The 14710-nt window shown below is 49.4% G+C and overlaps 3 protein-coding genes across 3 annotated transcripts; 1 reads left to right on the top strand and 2 right to left on the bottom strand.

The window, feature by feature from the left end:
- Positions 1-1126: 1126 nt before the first annotated feature.
- On the bottom strand, positions 1127-2628 carry ONS95_006074 (uncharacterized protein; the record flags this gene model as incomplete). The annotated part of the gene is made up of 6 exons (XM_058499512.1): positions 1127-1526; positions 1600-1940; positions 1989-2174; positions 2230-2467; positions 2516-2542; positions 2597-2628. The coding sequence occupies 6 exons, from the start codon at positions 2626-2628 to the stop codon at positions 1127-1129; spliced, it is 1224 nt and encodes a 407-aa protein (XP_058350556.1).
- Positions 2629-8822: 6194 nt separating this feature from the next.
- On the top strand, positions 8823-11269 carry ONS95_006073 (uncharacterized protein; the record flags this gene model as incomplete). Its single annotated transcript, XM_058499511.1, has 2 exons — positions 8823-8999; positions 9053-11269. The coding sequence occupies 2 exons, from the start codon at positions 8823-8825 to the stop codon at positions 11267-11269; spliced, it is 2394 nt and encodes a 797-aa protein (XP_058350555.1).
- Positions 11270-13733: 2464 nt separating this feature from the next.
- ONS95_006072 (uncharacterized protein) lies at positions 13734-14393 on the bottom strand (the record flags this gene model as incomplete). The annotated part of the gene is made up of 3 exons (XM_058499510.1): positions 13734-14026; positions 14148-14295; positions 14346-14393. The coding sequence occupies 3 exons, from the start codon at positions 14391-14393 to the stop codon at positions 13734-13736; spliced, it is 489 nt and encodes a 162-aa protein (XP_058350554.1).
- Between the last annotated feature and the right edge of the window lie 317 nt (positions 14394-14710).

Raw genomic sequence — 14710 nt, 5'->3', positions numbered from 1 at the left:
CTCAAAGGCATGTCGACGGGTCACTGGTCAGGCCAGCCGTTACTCCAGAGGAGAGTCCCAAGGTTGGTATATTTAGTACATTCATAGCCACATCTGATTCGTCACTTTCACTGCGGACGAACTGCCTGCCCTATGGACTTTCTATCTAGGCTGAACTGTAAAGGTGCAGTAACTCGTGCTGTAGCCAGGAACGGCCAAGGGGGACTTGCGGACTTGCAGGACTGACATGAGCGTTTGATGTGACCTGCATTGCTGTGCTGTCTACACGAGTGTATTGTCACGTGCGAGACTGGAAAGAAATGTCCGTAACGTAGTTAGGGGAATATCTATCTCCAGCCTTGAAATTTTGGAAGTGTGTCGAGTGGATGAGACTGCAGAAAAGATCAAAGGAATGCCCTGTGTCTTTCATGCGGGGTGCGGTCCGGCGATTGGTGAGGTGATCGATCCTGGATCTGTACTGTTTTGTTTTGTTTGTTTTGTTTTTGCGATAAGGGTGTTGAAGAAGACCGAGTAGCTGGCTCGTTCACTTACTCGGTGAAGAGGTTCGCCCGCCTTGTGCTATCTTGGAATGATGCCAGTTCTAGAGGTGTGCAGACATGCATATTGAAGACCTTGTTATTATAAGGTTCCTGGGATAATAAGTCTCTCAAAATCCAGCCTTACTGGATACGGACTTCGCTCTTGAGAGAATGTGAAGCCGCGACTAGAAAAGCAGTCGATAGTGATTCAGGCCACTAAGATCAGCTTGGAATCTGTATTGAAAAACAACGATTTGTATTCATGGACTATCTAATGTGAGCAAGTTTGTAAACCATCATTCCGAGTGAAAACGTCGCTCCCAGCCTCCAGCAATAGAGTGTGGACTACCCATGAGGTATCGGGATTGTCCTTAAACACTCTAACACCGCCTGGGGGCAAGAAGAATATGGAAATTTTCGATTTCATGATCCATGAGACCAGTTAAATTTCATGTATTTCTCACAGGACGAACGTTTGTTCATCCTTCAAGATTTGACCTCGATTTGGGATATGAGAGCAGTTGATGACCCGAGCGGGTGTTGGGGGGGATTGACCTCGAAGAATAAATACAAATAATAGTAGAGGGAGATTCAACGCCAGTGATTTCTCACATGTGGTTTAAATCGTCACTGGTGTCAGAATCATCCTCAGATCTTGACTCGGCCAATGGTCTTGAGATTGGTCCACGACCAGCATTTCCTGAGCGAATTCCGTCTGGTGGAGGCATGGTTCGCTGAGCGCCTCGTGATCCAACAGGTCTGGCCCAGTTGGAGTTGCGTGTTGGACCAGGAACCGTGGCAGCTGGAAGGGCACTAGTGGCAGAAGCAGAGGTCGATTGTTGGGTTTGGGAGCCGGATTCAGATGGGAATCTTTGTTGGATGTGTGGTTGGCCTCTATTGTCCCAGCCTGTGAAGGTGGCTGGGTTTGGACGTTGAGTGGCCGGGTCTCTACGACGAGCATCCATAGCACCCCAACCCGGAGTGCCAGATACAGTTTCATATGGATTGCTATTGCGATCATTAGCACTTAAGTCTTCTTTCTCTTTTGTCAAGGCCCCGAGAGGATGAAGATGATACTCACCTAGCGGAGGACTGTGACCGAATGTCGAAGCTTCTCTGGGTCGCAGTGTTCCGAGAGCCGGAAGCTACACCAGATCCTGACATCAAAGTAGAGCCAGGAGCGATTCGGGTACCGACACCAGACATATTGGGAGTTGGAAGATTTGCTGTGGCTATGGTGTGTCCCGTTCCGGGGTTGCTGGTTGTGTTTGTGCCATTGAGAGACAATGTCGCCAGGGAGTCGTATGGAACGGTGATATGCTGACGAGGACCGACGGAGCTGGTGGCGACGGATGGAGTTTGTCTAGTACCAGGGACAGGTGCTGGGACATTGCTTGCCCTACTGCCCGCATTTGAGGTTGTCTGAGTCAAGTTAGCTTTGTCTAGCGCTGAAGGAATGATGCTACTTACAGTACGGCCGTAGTCCTCATAGTCGGAGTCGGATTCACCAGCCTCTGGGTCGGAATAAGTCGTTGCACCAGGGGTCCAGTTGTCATCATCCTCATCCCCACCGTTGATGTTATCTCCCGTTGGAGGGGCTTGGGTGACCATACCAGGCTCCTGGGTTTCCCTCCAGAGAACGCAAGTCATACAACACTACAAAGGAGTCAATCCAGGAGCTTTGAAATATACTGAAAGGCACAACACGTACCTGGGAGCCACCATTTGATCTTGCGGATCTGCTGAACTTTTGTAGATCCTTCCAGGTCTTGCAAGGGCCTTCACAGAACTTCTCGGTCAGAGCACCGCCAGCGCAGCTACGGCATCTCAACTTGGCAGTGACTCCATTCAATCGATTGCCACAGGCAACTTTATTTGCGTAGGTACCCAACTCCTTATTTGAGAAGCTGGCAGGCTCCTTCCACTTTTCGCAAACGCGACACAGGTATCTTAAATCGGGTCAGTATAGCTACAGATGGTGGATCTGCGAGACTCACTTAGGAAGGTGAGGGACAGCACGTCTCCTAGAGTGACCTTAGCATGAGAATATGTGAAATAACATAGATAGTGTTACGTACTGCTCTGAAGTGATCTGAGATGGGGGAGGCATGTTGGCGACTTGGTGCTGGTCGAATTAGTCAGTTTTGTGGAGATTCTGGTGACTAGATAGAGGTGAGCTGATGTTAACGTTGAAGTTGGCTAAAGTCGGCGCTATGGTGCGTGGGGAACCTGAAAAGCATTGCTGGCAGAAGCCCAGTACGAATGCGACGATGAAATCCAATGAAGTGGTGATTATTGTGAGAGCGGTAAAGAGTTGAAGGAGTTGAAGTTTGTGAAGGGAAGCTACTCAGGTTCGAGCACGCGTTTATAGAAGAGGTGGACGAGAATGAAGGGAAACTTACAATGTTTGATCAGCCTCGATAGGTATTTGGCCGATTGGTGATGTGACAACTTTGTAGAAGTTGTTCTAGACGCCTTGAGGGAAGTGGGAAGATCGATTGATATTGACCGAGGTGTGCAGTCTGGAGAATTCAATGAGTGGTTGGAGAACGATGGGAGATGGCAAGAACACGTTGGTGTTAGAGCCTTCAAAGTGTTTGAACTATTGAAGGTGCAGTGAGTTGCAGTGCTGTTGATTGAAGAGAAGGGGAGAAGAATTGCTTGTTGTTATTGATGTTGAGAAGAAGAGGTCTGGAGAAGGTTCCTTTTGTAGACCTTTAGCGAGGTGTTGAAGCTGCTCCTTCTTTCTTCGTTAGGTAGGTATCTACCTTAGTGCTCTTTCCCATCTCCACGTGGCAAAGCCAATTCACCTCTAGGTAAAGTAGGCAAGATAGGTAGGTACCTAGGTACCTAGGCAACAGACTCGAGAGGGGTCTAAGACCGAATATACGGGACTACACACCCATCCACAACCAACACATTTGCCTCAATCGGACAAATCTCTTGGCATTTTCGGACACTCTCACCCTCATGCTTCAGAACTTCCAACGGGAGCTTAGCACTCGGTATGAATACTTTTGAGAAGCAATTTAAGCAAGGTGAGTGTTCCGTAATTCAGGCTCAAGTTGGGTCAGTTCCTATCAGACTCGTCAAAGAATAACATTGTCCAGAAAAGTAAAGCATAGAGACGAAGCACTCAAAGACTACCACGCCCGCGATCAGAGATACTAATCACTGCACACAAGAGGTCATTATAACAACGCTCCACCTATAGGCGGCTTTAGCATAGAGATCTATCTGGCATTTGCCCAAGTAGACTGAATCCAATCTGAGAACATTTCATTCCAGCCTCAACACGAGGATAGTCAGCTCTAATCATCCCAGCTACTACACTATTCATTGTAGATTATTCTTCAAATCAAGGTTAAAATGCTTTCCGGAATTCTCGCCTAGACTTCAGAACGTTATGCCGTGGAGGAGATGGCTCTACACAGGACTGTGGAACGGCCGATTTCTGGCCGAACCGCAATTCCACCTAAACAATAAGTATTTCGCTAATACCTGATTGACAAGTCATAACGTTTGATAAGGACGTTCGAATAGGGTCTAAGCATAACTCTCAGCTTTTCTCAGCGCATTGTTATTGTTTTGCGGAGATAAGAAAGTCCTAAGGGAGGTGGTCTGGGGTGTTCTCGGTTGCCAGAAATACCAGCTTTCCGTCCATGCGGAGAGAATGGTATGCAGATGAATCTCAGCTTCAAGTACTCGTGGATCCAAAGCCAAATGTTTCAATGCCTTCTACTGCAATTGAGCTTGAGCGTTAAACTGGTAATATGTTTTCCTTGTTCAACAAACAAGCTCCAGTGTGCCTGAATCATTTCTTATTGTCCCTGTTGCAGAAGCAACAGGTATTTGCGAGAGTCTGTATTTAAACCAAGATAGCAAAGCAGAGATCGAAGACGCGAAATTGATAAATTTCTTCTACTGAGATGTAATACGATTTACGAGAAAGAGTCTCTTTTGTTGACAATCTGAAGGAATTAAGTAAAGGCAAAACCTTCTCCACATCGAGGGGAAATTTTTCGTCCATTCCCACGCCAGTACATAAACGCTCACTGTCCTCGGCGGCTGTTCGTGCATTTGAACATTCTCTAGTCATAATCAGATAAGCTGAACCTTGTGAGACTTCTCAGTTGATGGCTGCAACGGTCGAGGCCGAGCCAAAGCAGGCTCGTATCTCGTTCGAAGCTCTGAGTTTTTCCCCTGCGCGCTGGAAGCGAACGAGAATCCTCAAAATAAATTGCAAATTTTGTTGAACGATTCCTCCGCTATTGAGTGACGCTCCGTTTTGGTTGAAAAGCTTTTATCGGCTCAATGTTGACGTGATCTTCAGGACTGGAATGAGTTGGCCGTCACTTGACGATTGATTCTGGCCAGCATTCCCCACAGAACCTGATTCAGATGATACAAAGTGCTGAGTTTCAATTTTGCTGGTGTTCATCAGAAGAAGAAATCAGCAGACACTTGGACGAACTGCCCCTCATCGTCCCATTGTCTGACCACGCCGCTATCGATTGATGAGCGTCGAGGGCCGGCCCCAAGTTGATGTGCAGTGCAGTGCAGTGCAGTGCGTTGGCGATGTCTCTCGCCTCGGAGCCCTTCCGCTTCCCGCTTCAAAGGGTTCCAGAACACAACCCACCCAGTGGGAGCAGAGTGAAACACCAACACCCATCCATCTGATCGTCGTCATTCAATTGACAGTTTGGGTCGGACTCCCAAGGGTCAACGTTTTGACTCATGCAGAGTTGGCAAATTCCTGGGATTGCTGCCAGGGCGTTCACGAGGTGAGCCAATCAACGCGCACGGAGCATTTGAATCCAGCCACTCACTCGATTACGATCGGGGGGGCAGAAGTCGGAAGGTGTCTGGACTCTGCAGACATTATTTGGCACTGGCACTTCACTGCGACCGCGGCCCACTGTCACTGAGCTCGTCCCGTCTTTGATGGAAGGGTCAGCTAAAGCTTTCTGGCGGTTTCGATTGAGGAGCAGTGCATTTGCATGATGATGGCGGCAGCCAGTCCGGAGAGCCAAAGTTTCCTTCCCACCTTCACGTCATGAAACTTGGTCCATTAATATTTAGGCCCGTCAGTGAAGCCAAATGCGAGCCGGCCCTTCCCCCTGTTAGTTAGTGCCAGTTGGTCAGGTACCAAATGGGAGCGTCAGGAACAGACAGGGGCTGGCCAGCGCCACTAGGACGAAACGGTGCCGGGAAATCAAAGTGTGATGGGTGATGGGCGATGGCACTACTACTGGTGCCCAGGTGGGTGATGGGTGATGGGTGATGGGAAAAGGGGCGGCGGACCAACCCGGTGGGAAGAGGCAGTGGGGAGAAACCCAGATCTCCCAGGCGCGAGAAGAGACACGACACAGCTGGGCCACTGTGGCGATGGGCCGATGGCAAGTGGACATGGACGGGAGACGAGGGCATCACGAATGAGGGCTCAGGCTCAGGCTCAGGCTCAGGGCAAAGACGGCCAGCAAATTAGGGGAGATTCGTGACTCGTGCCCGTCCAGTTCGTTCGTTCGTTCAGGCTGTTGGATTCAGAGATTGCTTCAGGAAAAGCCAGCACGGCTTGCCTTTGGATCTTCAAATTTCGGCCCCAGAAGACGGCGGCCCCGGGTGTGTGTGCGAAACTCAAAATTCGGATTTGAATTCAATGCACGAATTATGGGTGCACACTGCACAGTGCTGGCGCCGATCCTTCGATATCAGGAACGAAGTATTGAGTGAGGCCAAAGCAACAGCCCCAAGAGGCTATTCGAGGCCGAGAAATCACACTCGGACGACCTTGCATTGACAGAGCGAAACAGAAACGACGGCGAAGGGGATGCCTTTATTCGATTTACGGCAGATTTACGGGGCATACTATTTCTATTTGTAGTCAAAATAAGTCATCAGCACCACTGGACTTCCACATGGCCAGCTCGATCACCCTTTCAGGCCTTAAAAATGTCTGTACAGCGTGCATTGTCACCAGTGCCACAAAGAAACAAGGTTCATATCCCAGAGTAGGCACATGAATTCTTGTGGTCTTACCCCCTCAGCACCGCTTTTGAAATTAGTTTCCTTGTGGTAACACGGACGAGTGCCTGCACGAGTAAGTACCATTTACCAATATTGCGCCCTCACAGCCTCAACCACGAATAGAAGTGATACATGGGAACACACTGCAACACCGGGTCAATTCTGGAAGGACATTGCTGTGACCTGCTACGGTGGTGACCAGGTTGACGAGAGAAATGGAAAAAGCAGATGCTGAAGATGCTGTAATAGTCGTCGTGCCATGGGATGTTAAATGCATTCTGGTACTCGTGGGCCCCGAGAATCCGCAGCCCGCTGTGACGAAGCTGCAGCTCATCATTGCAGAATTATTGTTCTCAAGCAGGTCAAAGCAGGGAAGAAAGAAACGTGTACGCAACACCAGTCCATGGTTATCCGGCTGGACCAGTGAAAGATACGGAAAGCTGTAGTTCGGGGGCTGAGAGGTCGGAGATGCGAGCGAAATAGTGATTGCCTTTTTGAAGTACTATTTGAGCCAGTAACTGTAAGAGTTGTTAGACATCGCAGTAGGCATTGGATCGCTCGTGCTCGCCCTGCTCTCACTCAGCAGCGCAGTGCAGTAGTAGCATTATTATTCACGCCATACACCGCGGCGCGTTGCATGCATTCCAAGCCAGGCCCGTTTCTTCCTCAACACTGCCCGCGTGAAATGGGTGAATAGAAACGTAGATATTGCCAGACGTAGAATCGGAAGACCAGGCGCACTCGAGCTTGCCATGCCAACTAACGGCGTGTTGAGATTATTCGTGGTCGTTCCTGTCCTACCTTACCTTACCTTGCCTTGCCTTGCCTTACCTTACCGTTGCCTTACGAAGTTACTGAACAACTACCGTCACCAGTCACCACCAATCCCGCGATCCTCCCTTCCTCCCTTCCTCCCTCACTTCGCCTTGCGTCCCTGCGTCCCTGGCCTGGCTCCTGGCCACAGGCTGTTGCTGCTGCTGCCCAGGGAACATTCCAACTCGAACCTTAACAACCCTCCCTCCCTCATTTTTCTCACTCTCCACGCGCAATAATCAAACCCCCCGACTCTCTTTAATACCTACTTGAAATCTCTCTGTCTGACTCCGATTCCCTCCTTCTCCGCACTCGTTCCCTTTACAGGACGTCTTGTCCCTACCTATTCACCCGCCACTGCCTGAGTCTCGTGTGGTATCGAATAAGTTAAGCTTCAGCTGCTTCGCTGGCATCACAACAAGCAAGAAACGAAAAACGAAAGCCGCCTGCTCCGAGCCTCTGGTCTGTCCGCCGCGCAACTATTGCGACTCGACTGCTGCCAGCTCTAGCAGCAACAGCTTCATTATCGCTGCCCCGCGGTGCTCGACAGTCTCCAGGGCAGTCGCAATCAATTAACTATCGTACCTATCTCGGCACCCTCAAACTCAACGTGCGCACTTCGCAGATTGGGAGGGCCTGCCCTGTCGTGTCTGCCCTGTGCTGGACCAGCAAGCGAAATTAGCACCGACCTTCCCCCCGTCCCCTTTTCATGCCCGAGATCTAAAGGGCTGCAAAGGCTCCTGGGCGCTGGCTTCGAGAAGCATCATCCATCATCCTCTCCCACTCCCTCTCACGTTGTCCGAGCAAGAGAACCCAGCGGTGAAGCCTGCAGTTTCGCGGTCTGGTTCATGCGTTTTTCGACCACCTCATGCGCCATACGACACCCGCGCAGCGCAGCCACCAACCCCCACAACGGGCTCCTCTTCTGCTCAGTCTCAGGCTCAGGCTCTGCTCCCCCTTTCGATAAATCACGCTAGCCAAAAGCTCGCGGAAGCCATCCTGTTGTGATCGGCCACGAGCAAGCGTCGAGCTTGACCCAGACCCACCTCCGACTTCCTGGTAACGGCCGTTCCTAGACCCTGCCAGTCCTGGCCCTGCCTACTCCTGTACTTCTTGCTCCTTTCTGGAGGAACCCTTTTTCAACATCCTTCTCGACACTTCGCACGTTCTCTCAATCGACAAGTCGACACCAATCACACATTCGCTACCTTAAACCCTCATCGATACTAACGTTCGGTCTGTTACGCTTCTTCAGCTTGTCGACATCGCCTGAATGCACCGGTGACTACAGCAAGCTCTTCTCAAAGAGCTTCCAACGGCAATCCCAGGTACGTGTTTCAGACACTCTTCTTTGTATGTACTCCTGTGTGCTGTGGCTGACTTCAATGTTTCGCTAGGACTGCCGTTGACCACAACACCAACCTCCTTTCCAACCCAACTTCGCGACACCCTCGAACAGCAATCATGACAGTAGCATACGATCTCACACATCGAGGGTCTTCGACACCACAACCTGGACAGGGTCAGGCGTTAGAGGACCGATTTGAGGTTTTGAAGGATATAGGAGATGGCAGCTTCGGCAGTGTGGTTCTTGCTCGAGTGCGTGGAGCAGGTGCCAGCGTTGCACGAAGAGGCACTGTGGTAAGCATAATTGCGTGGTCAAGCCTCGAATGGGAACTGACAAGTTGTTTCAGATTGCCATCAAGACGATGAAGAAGAATTTCGAATCATTTCAGCCATGTTTAGAGCTTCGAGAAGTCGTATTTCTGAGGACTCTTCCGCCTCATCAACATCTCGTCCCGGCGCTGGACATATTCCTCGACCCATTCACAAAGAAACTCCATATTGCCATGGAGTACATGGATGGGAACCTTTATCAGCTGATGAAGGCTCGAGAACATAAATGCTTAGACGTTGGCAGTGTCAAAAGCATCCTTTTCCAAATTATGCAAGGTTTGGAACACATTCATGCACATCATTTCTTCCATCGCGACATCAAACCAGAGAATATCCTCGTCTCTACATCTGCACAACAAGATTCGGGCAATTCATTCCGACGATACTCAGCAATGGTCACTCCTCCCTCAACACCACCGGCGTACACTGTTAAGATTGCCGACTTTGGACTTGCTAGAGAGACCCACTCGAAACTCGCCTACACGACCTATGTCTCAACTAGATGGTACCGTGCACCAGAGGTATTATTGCGAGCAGGAGAGTACTCAGCACCCGTCGATATCTGGGCCATCGGTGCGATGGCAGTTGAAATTGCTACTTTGAAGCCATTGTTCCCTGGAGGAAACGAAGTCGACCAAGTTTGGAGAGTATGTGAGATAATGGGTAGCCCCGGGCATTGGTACAACAAAGCCGGATCCAGAGTCGGTGGTGGAGATTGGAGGGAAGGTACCCGTCTCGCAGGGAAACTTGGATTCTCGTTCCCAAAGATGGCCCCTCATGCCATGGATACGATCCTTCAATCACCACAATGGCCAGCGTCCCTCAGCAATTTCGTCACGTGGTGTTTGATGTGGGATCCGAAGAGTCGACCAACTTCCACACAAGCACTTGCGCACGAGTTTTTCACCGATGCTGTTGACCCATTGAGACCAAAGTCATCGGCTTCGAAGATGCTTGGCAGAAAACATTCTGACCTGAGCTACCGTGGCTCGAAGGACTCGACAGATATTGCACCCACATCATCCTCAAAGTCATCCTGGTTTAGGAAATCCTTGATCGGCCGGTCCGACAGCATTGCAACGCCGCCACCAGTTGGGAAGGAAAATGTCGCTCCTCGACCGTCACCAGTGCATGCTGCTACCGATGTTCAGGTGACCAAGACACGACCTCAACCTGGAAAGAGGCAAACGTGGAACAATGGCCCTTCCAATGTCGCTCCCATGCCGATTCTCCCCACGATCAAGCCTATCTCACCGTTGTCAGATGCGGTCACTGCACAAGCTAGCAGCAGAACGCCGTCGTACAGTGATGCCTACGCGTCCAACGGCCAACGACAATCCAATATGGATGGTAAGGTAGCGAAGAAGATTGGTCGACAACTCTCAGTTGCTTCGTCGAACAATCACTACGCTGATATCCACAGACAACAGGCTGAAGCTGCTTTGAATGGTAACACTGGACTGGCTTCTCCTCCTAGTGGACAAAAGGAGAGCTTCTTCTCACACCTCAGGAAACGCGCGAGAAGATTTTCAGGACGTCAGTCAACGACTCCGATGTCGCCAAAGTCGATGGACATCGAAGCTCAAGCTGGCTGTGGTCCATGGGCTAGCAACAGATCTTCAATGATTGTTGATCCTGCCCAGATGCCTAGTCCTGTTCAAAAGATTGATACATACGACGCATTGGACAAAGCGCTGCGGAATGTGCAGCAGAACCTAGACTCGCCGCAGCAGGGGGCTGCACCTACACCACCAAATCACATGATAAGCCCCAACAGTGTTCTGAAGAGACATCACTCCCTTCCTCAGCAGCCTAGATCTGTAGACAATTTACGGGGTGTTGGAGGGCCGGTATCGAGCAGGACACGACGGTCTCAAGTACCTGGAGGAGTGCGGCAATACGAAACTCCTGACGAAGAGGATGAGCTACTCGACGAGGTCTTGTCAAGTACTCACAAGGCAATGAAGAAATTGGATAGGAACTCGATTCAGAACGATGCCAGACAACCTCTACATCAGTCGACGAGTAATGTGGCCCTGTCGAATCCATACCCAACGCCATCGCCATCGGCTAGCGGCAATGCTGTTCTCTTTGGTCAGGGCATTCATCAAGTGACTCCTTCCAAGGCACCGACAAGCTATAAACAATCTTCAACGCCACCATACGACTATGAGGAAAATGAATGGGCTGCTTCAGCAGCAGCTAGCATTTTTGCAGCCTCGAGTCGATTTTAAGACCCGCATAGGATGCGTTGTCAACCTGTAACATACGGAGGAAAAGCTTTCTGGTAGCATTTACATTGCATGGTGTTGAGGATTTTTGGGAGGCAATACCTTTGATCATTTTCGTACGCTCGTTTGTTAGCATCGGTCTGGAAGGGTGTTTCTTCACCAACCGGGGTTAGCGTGTACATTTCCGGCGTCAAATGCCCCTCTACTCAGAGGCAAGCACATTTTCATTGTTTGTTATATTTTCATACCCGAACACGGAAATATCTCGCCATAGATGCGATCCTTTCGGTTGTTTACTTTGTCTTCAAAATACCCCCTATAGACTGCACGATATTCGATATTTTGTTTGAGGTTTGATTTGATTGAGAGAGAGAAAGGAGAAGAGATTGGTCAGCAAGACTGCTTCACAGCGAAATTTTCACGCGCACGCGCAGAACTATACAAAAGTTTCCTTTGTAACACATATTTGTCTGTCCGATGTTTTTCCTTATGGGCGCTCAAGCACATTAATGCCAGCGAGGATAGGGTCATCTGGTAACTCATCCTGGTTGGAAAATATAAACTAGCACATATCACATATCCCCAGGGGTTGTTTCATGGCTACTTACTGCACATTGCACTACCACATTATCTTTCATTATCTATGGGGCGAGGGTTTCGGTTCGGTTCGGTCGGTCATCTGTGTTTCTATGTCCTAGGTACTGGGAACCGGGAGCCGAATGTATGTATACTATTCGAAATATAAGTTCCAGGGATCGGTCCCTGGTATTTTATGGATCGATTCTTGGACCGCGATTGATCCGTGTTGCCTAGAGTGTTTATCGCTATCATCATCTGTGGTTTGGTTTCTTGGGTTTGTGTGGATGGATGGAGCGATGTGGATGAGGCGTGGTGCTGGCGAGCTCTGCTGGCAGGCACGAGAAGTGGAGACTTGGTTGATTAATCGAAGAGGAGAGGGGAAGGAGGCAAGGGAAGGGCTAAATTTGAGAGATCTCGTCCGTGTATTTAGATTTTTGTGTGGAAGTGGAGGTCATGGGTGGCTGGATGGATGAATGAGCTGCTGATCAGTCAGATATGTATGTATCAATCGATTATTGGCACAAACGCCAATTCCATTTCAGCCCAACCTCCCTTCACATCATAAATATGTTCTCTCCAAATGATGAGCTGGCCGTGACTCCTCCTGTCCTTGCAAGCACCTCTTCTGTTTACTCTCCTCTCCTCGCTTTTCACATCCGAATCTGTGCGTTTGTTATGCAGAATTATGGATCTGCATTCGCGTACTATTATCGATGTTATGATGTACACGTGTCTAGCCTCCGCTCGGTGCAGTGCAGTGCAGTGCAGTGGGGAAAGCAAGCATAGGGAGGGGGTAACCTCGTCAACGGGACGAACGTGTTTGGGGGTGTTCCTTGACCGCTTGAATGGACAGGGCTGAAGAAGTGGGGTGGTGGAGTTTATGCATGATTGTTTTTTCGGGACTTCCATTCTGAATGCGATTAGTTCAGGCTTTAGGGTTTTTGGTCCATTCTTGTAGTGGGAGGAGAGGGAATAATCAGAGCTGGGGTTGGGTTAGCTGAGGACCGGTACAGATGAGTTGTTGTTTTTGTTTACCCCAACTCTTTTCAGGCTTGAATGTGGTGGGGGAGGATATAGGACATGTGACTGTTGGTGATGAGGTGTCTTGCTAAGACTGGCAATCGTCCGAGATGGTTGACTGGTTGCTAGGACCTCCTCGGTTACTGATGTGAGGAAGTAGAAGTAGAAGTATATCCACGTATCCGCATATCCGCTGACGAATATTCAAACGGAAGGAGAGGTAGGTTTCGGGTTGTCAACAATGCTTCTGGAATGTGAGGCTTCGAACGTCTGATACGATCTGCGGACGATGTGGGACTTAGATTTTAGGGGTCTCTTTGTTTACCTTTCTAACGGGAGTAGTTGGTATATGATAGTTTTGTTATTGTTGATGTGGGCTTTCGAGGTGGAATTTTGGGGGTTTGATGTGGTCCTTGTGGAGGGGTTTTTGGGCCCAAGCTTCAATATCGATAATGATAATGATATCGGGTTGAGTCTTGAAGGGATGTCCTGGGTAAGAATATCTAAAGACCGAATTATGAGAGGGGTAAGTCTGGTTCTGTAAGGAATGAACGGTCGGTCTTTCTTGATCGTCGGACGGTCAGGGAGCCAATTGAGACACATCATTTGTATGACTCCTCGTACATGCGAAGGCTCGTGAAACAAGGATATGCGATAGTTGAGTCTCCAGAAGGTGCTCGAAAGGTAGTGTGGACAAAGCACTGCTTTAATTCAATCTGATATCTCGTTTCTAACCTGCAAAATGATACAAACGCCTCAGACAACGCCCGAAATATGTAAAAACCCTTCTGAATCAAGTTTCAATTTTATATTTACCAAATCTTTACTCCCCTCATGATCAGCCTACCTCATCCGCGGACACTTCCTCCTACAACGCAGCTGCAAAGATGGCTGCCCCTCCAAACAGCATCGCACCAACAGCACCAGTTGGCAATGCAGCGCCGCCAGTGCTCATGCTCGTGCTAGTAATAGTCTGACCAGCAGCATTTGTTGTCGTGATAGTTGTTGCAGCTACGGCTACTGCTCCAGTATTGGTTGCTGTGTGTGTGCGTGCGACACTACTTATGCTGGCGATGCGAGAAGAGGCAGCGGATTCGAGGGACTTGATGTAGGATGTTGCTTCAGGACCGAGACTGGCGGTTGCTGTGAACTGAGAGAATTCTGAGGAGAGTTTTGTTAGTACGACTCTGCCATTGAAGACTGTATCTGAGGAGGTGGAATTGATGTTGACGTGAGGAAGAGAAAATGGGAATGGGGTGTATAGTGAGGTAGGGTGTCGCACCTGACGAATATGAAGAGGCGACTGAGGAAGCTTCGCTCCTGATCGATGACCAGAAATCACTTCCGTCTGAAGTGATATCGTTGAACACGCTTTCGATGTTGTCTCCAATGTCATTGAATCCATCTGAAATCGTGTCGAAGATATCTGCCTGGAGGAATTGTTAGATGCAATTCAGGTGATGCTTATGATCAAACATACCACTGCAAAGGAGGCAAGAGCTAGGACGAAGATGTTCTTGATCTGCATGGTTACTCTGGAGTGTTTTGTGACCGAGGTGGTGAAGTGAGGGTGCGAATGATGCTAAAGTCAGAGATAAAGGAGGATGATTTGCCGAAAGAGTTGACAGATAGGAAAGATTAAAAATATAGAAGAAGAATTCGACATTCAACCGTGCCTAGTATTATATATCTCATGTTGACTTCAGCATCGCCCGTTACGCAAGCCTTGCTGATGACGCGAACGAGGCTTAGGATAGTCGTTCAACTCGCATTTGCTCGGTAGCTGAACCTTGCGCAGCTGCCAGAAGCACAAAGGATTTCCGATAACATCAGCATGAGGCTCAT

The sequence above is a fragment of the Cadophora gregata genome (assembly GCF_030347475.1).
Source record: "Cadophora gregata isolate MNR1 chromosome Unknown scaffold_17, whole genome shotgun sequence".
NCBI lineage: Eukaryota > Fungi > Ascomycota > Leotiomycetes > Helotiales > Ploettnerulaceae > Cadophora > Cadophora gregata.
The sequence above is the reverse complement of the archived record's forward strand: the minus strand, read 5'-3'. Positions and strand labels throughout refer to the sequence as shown.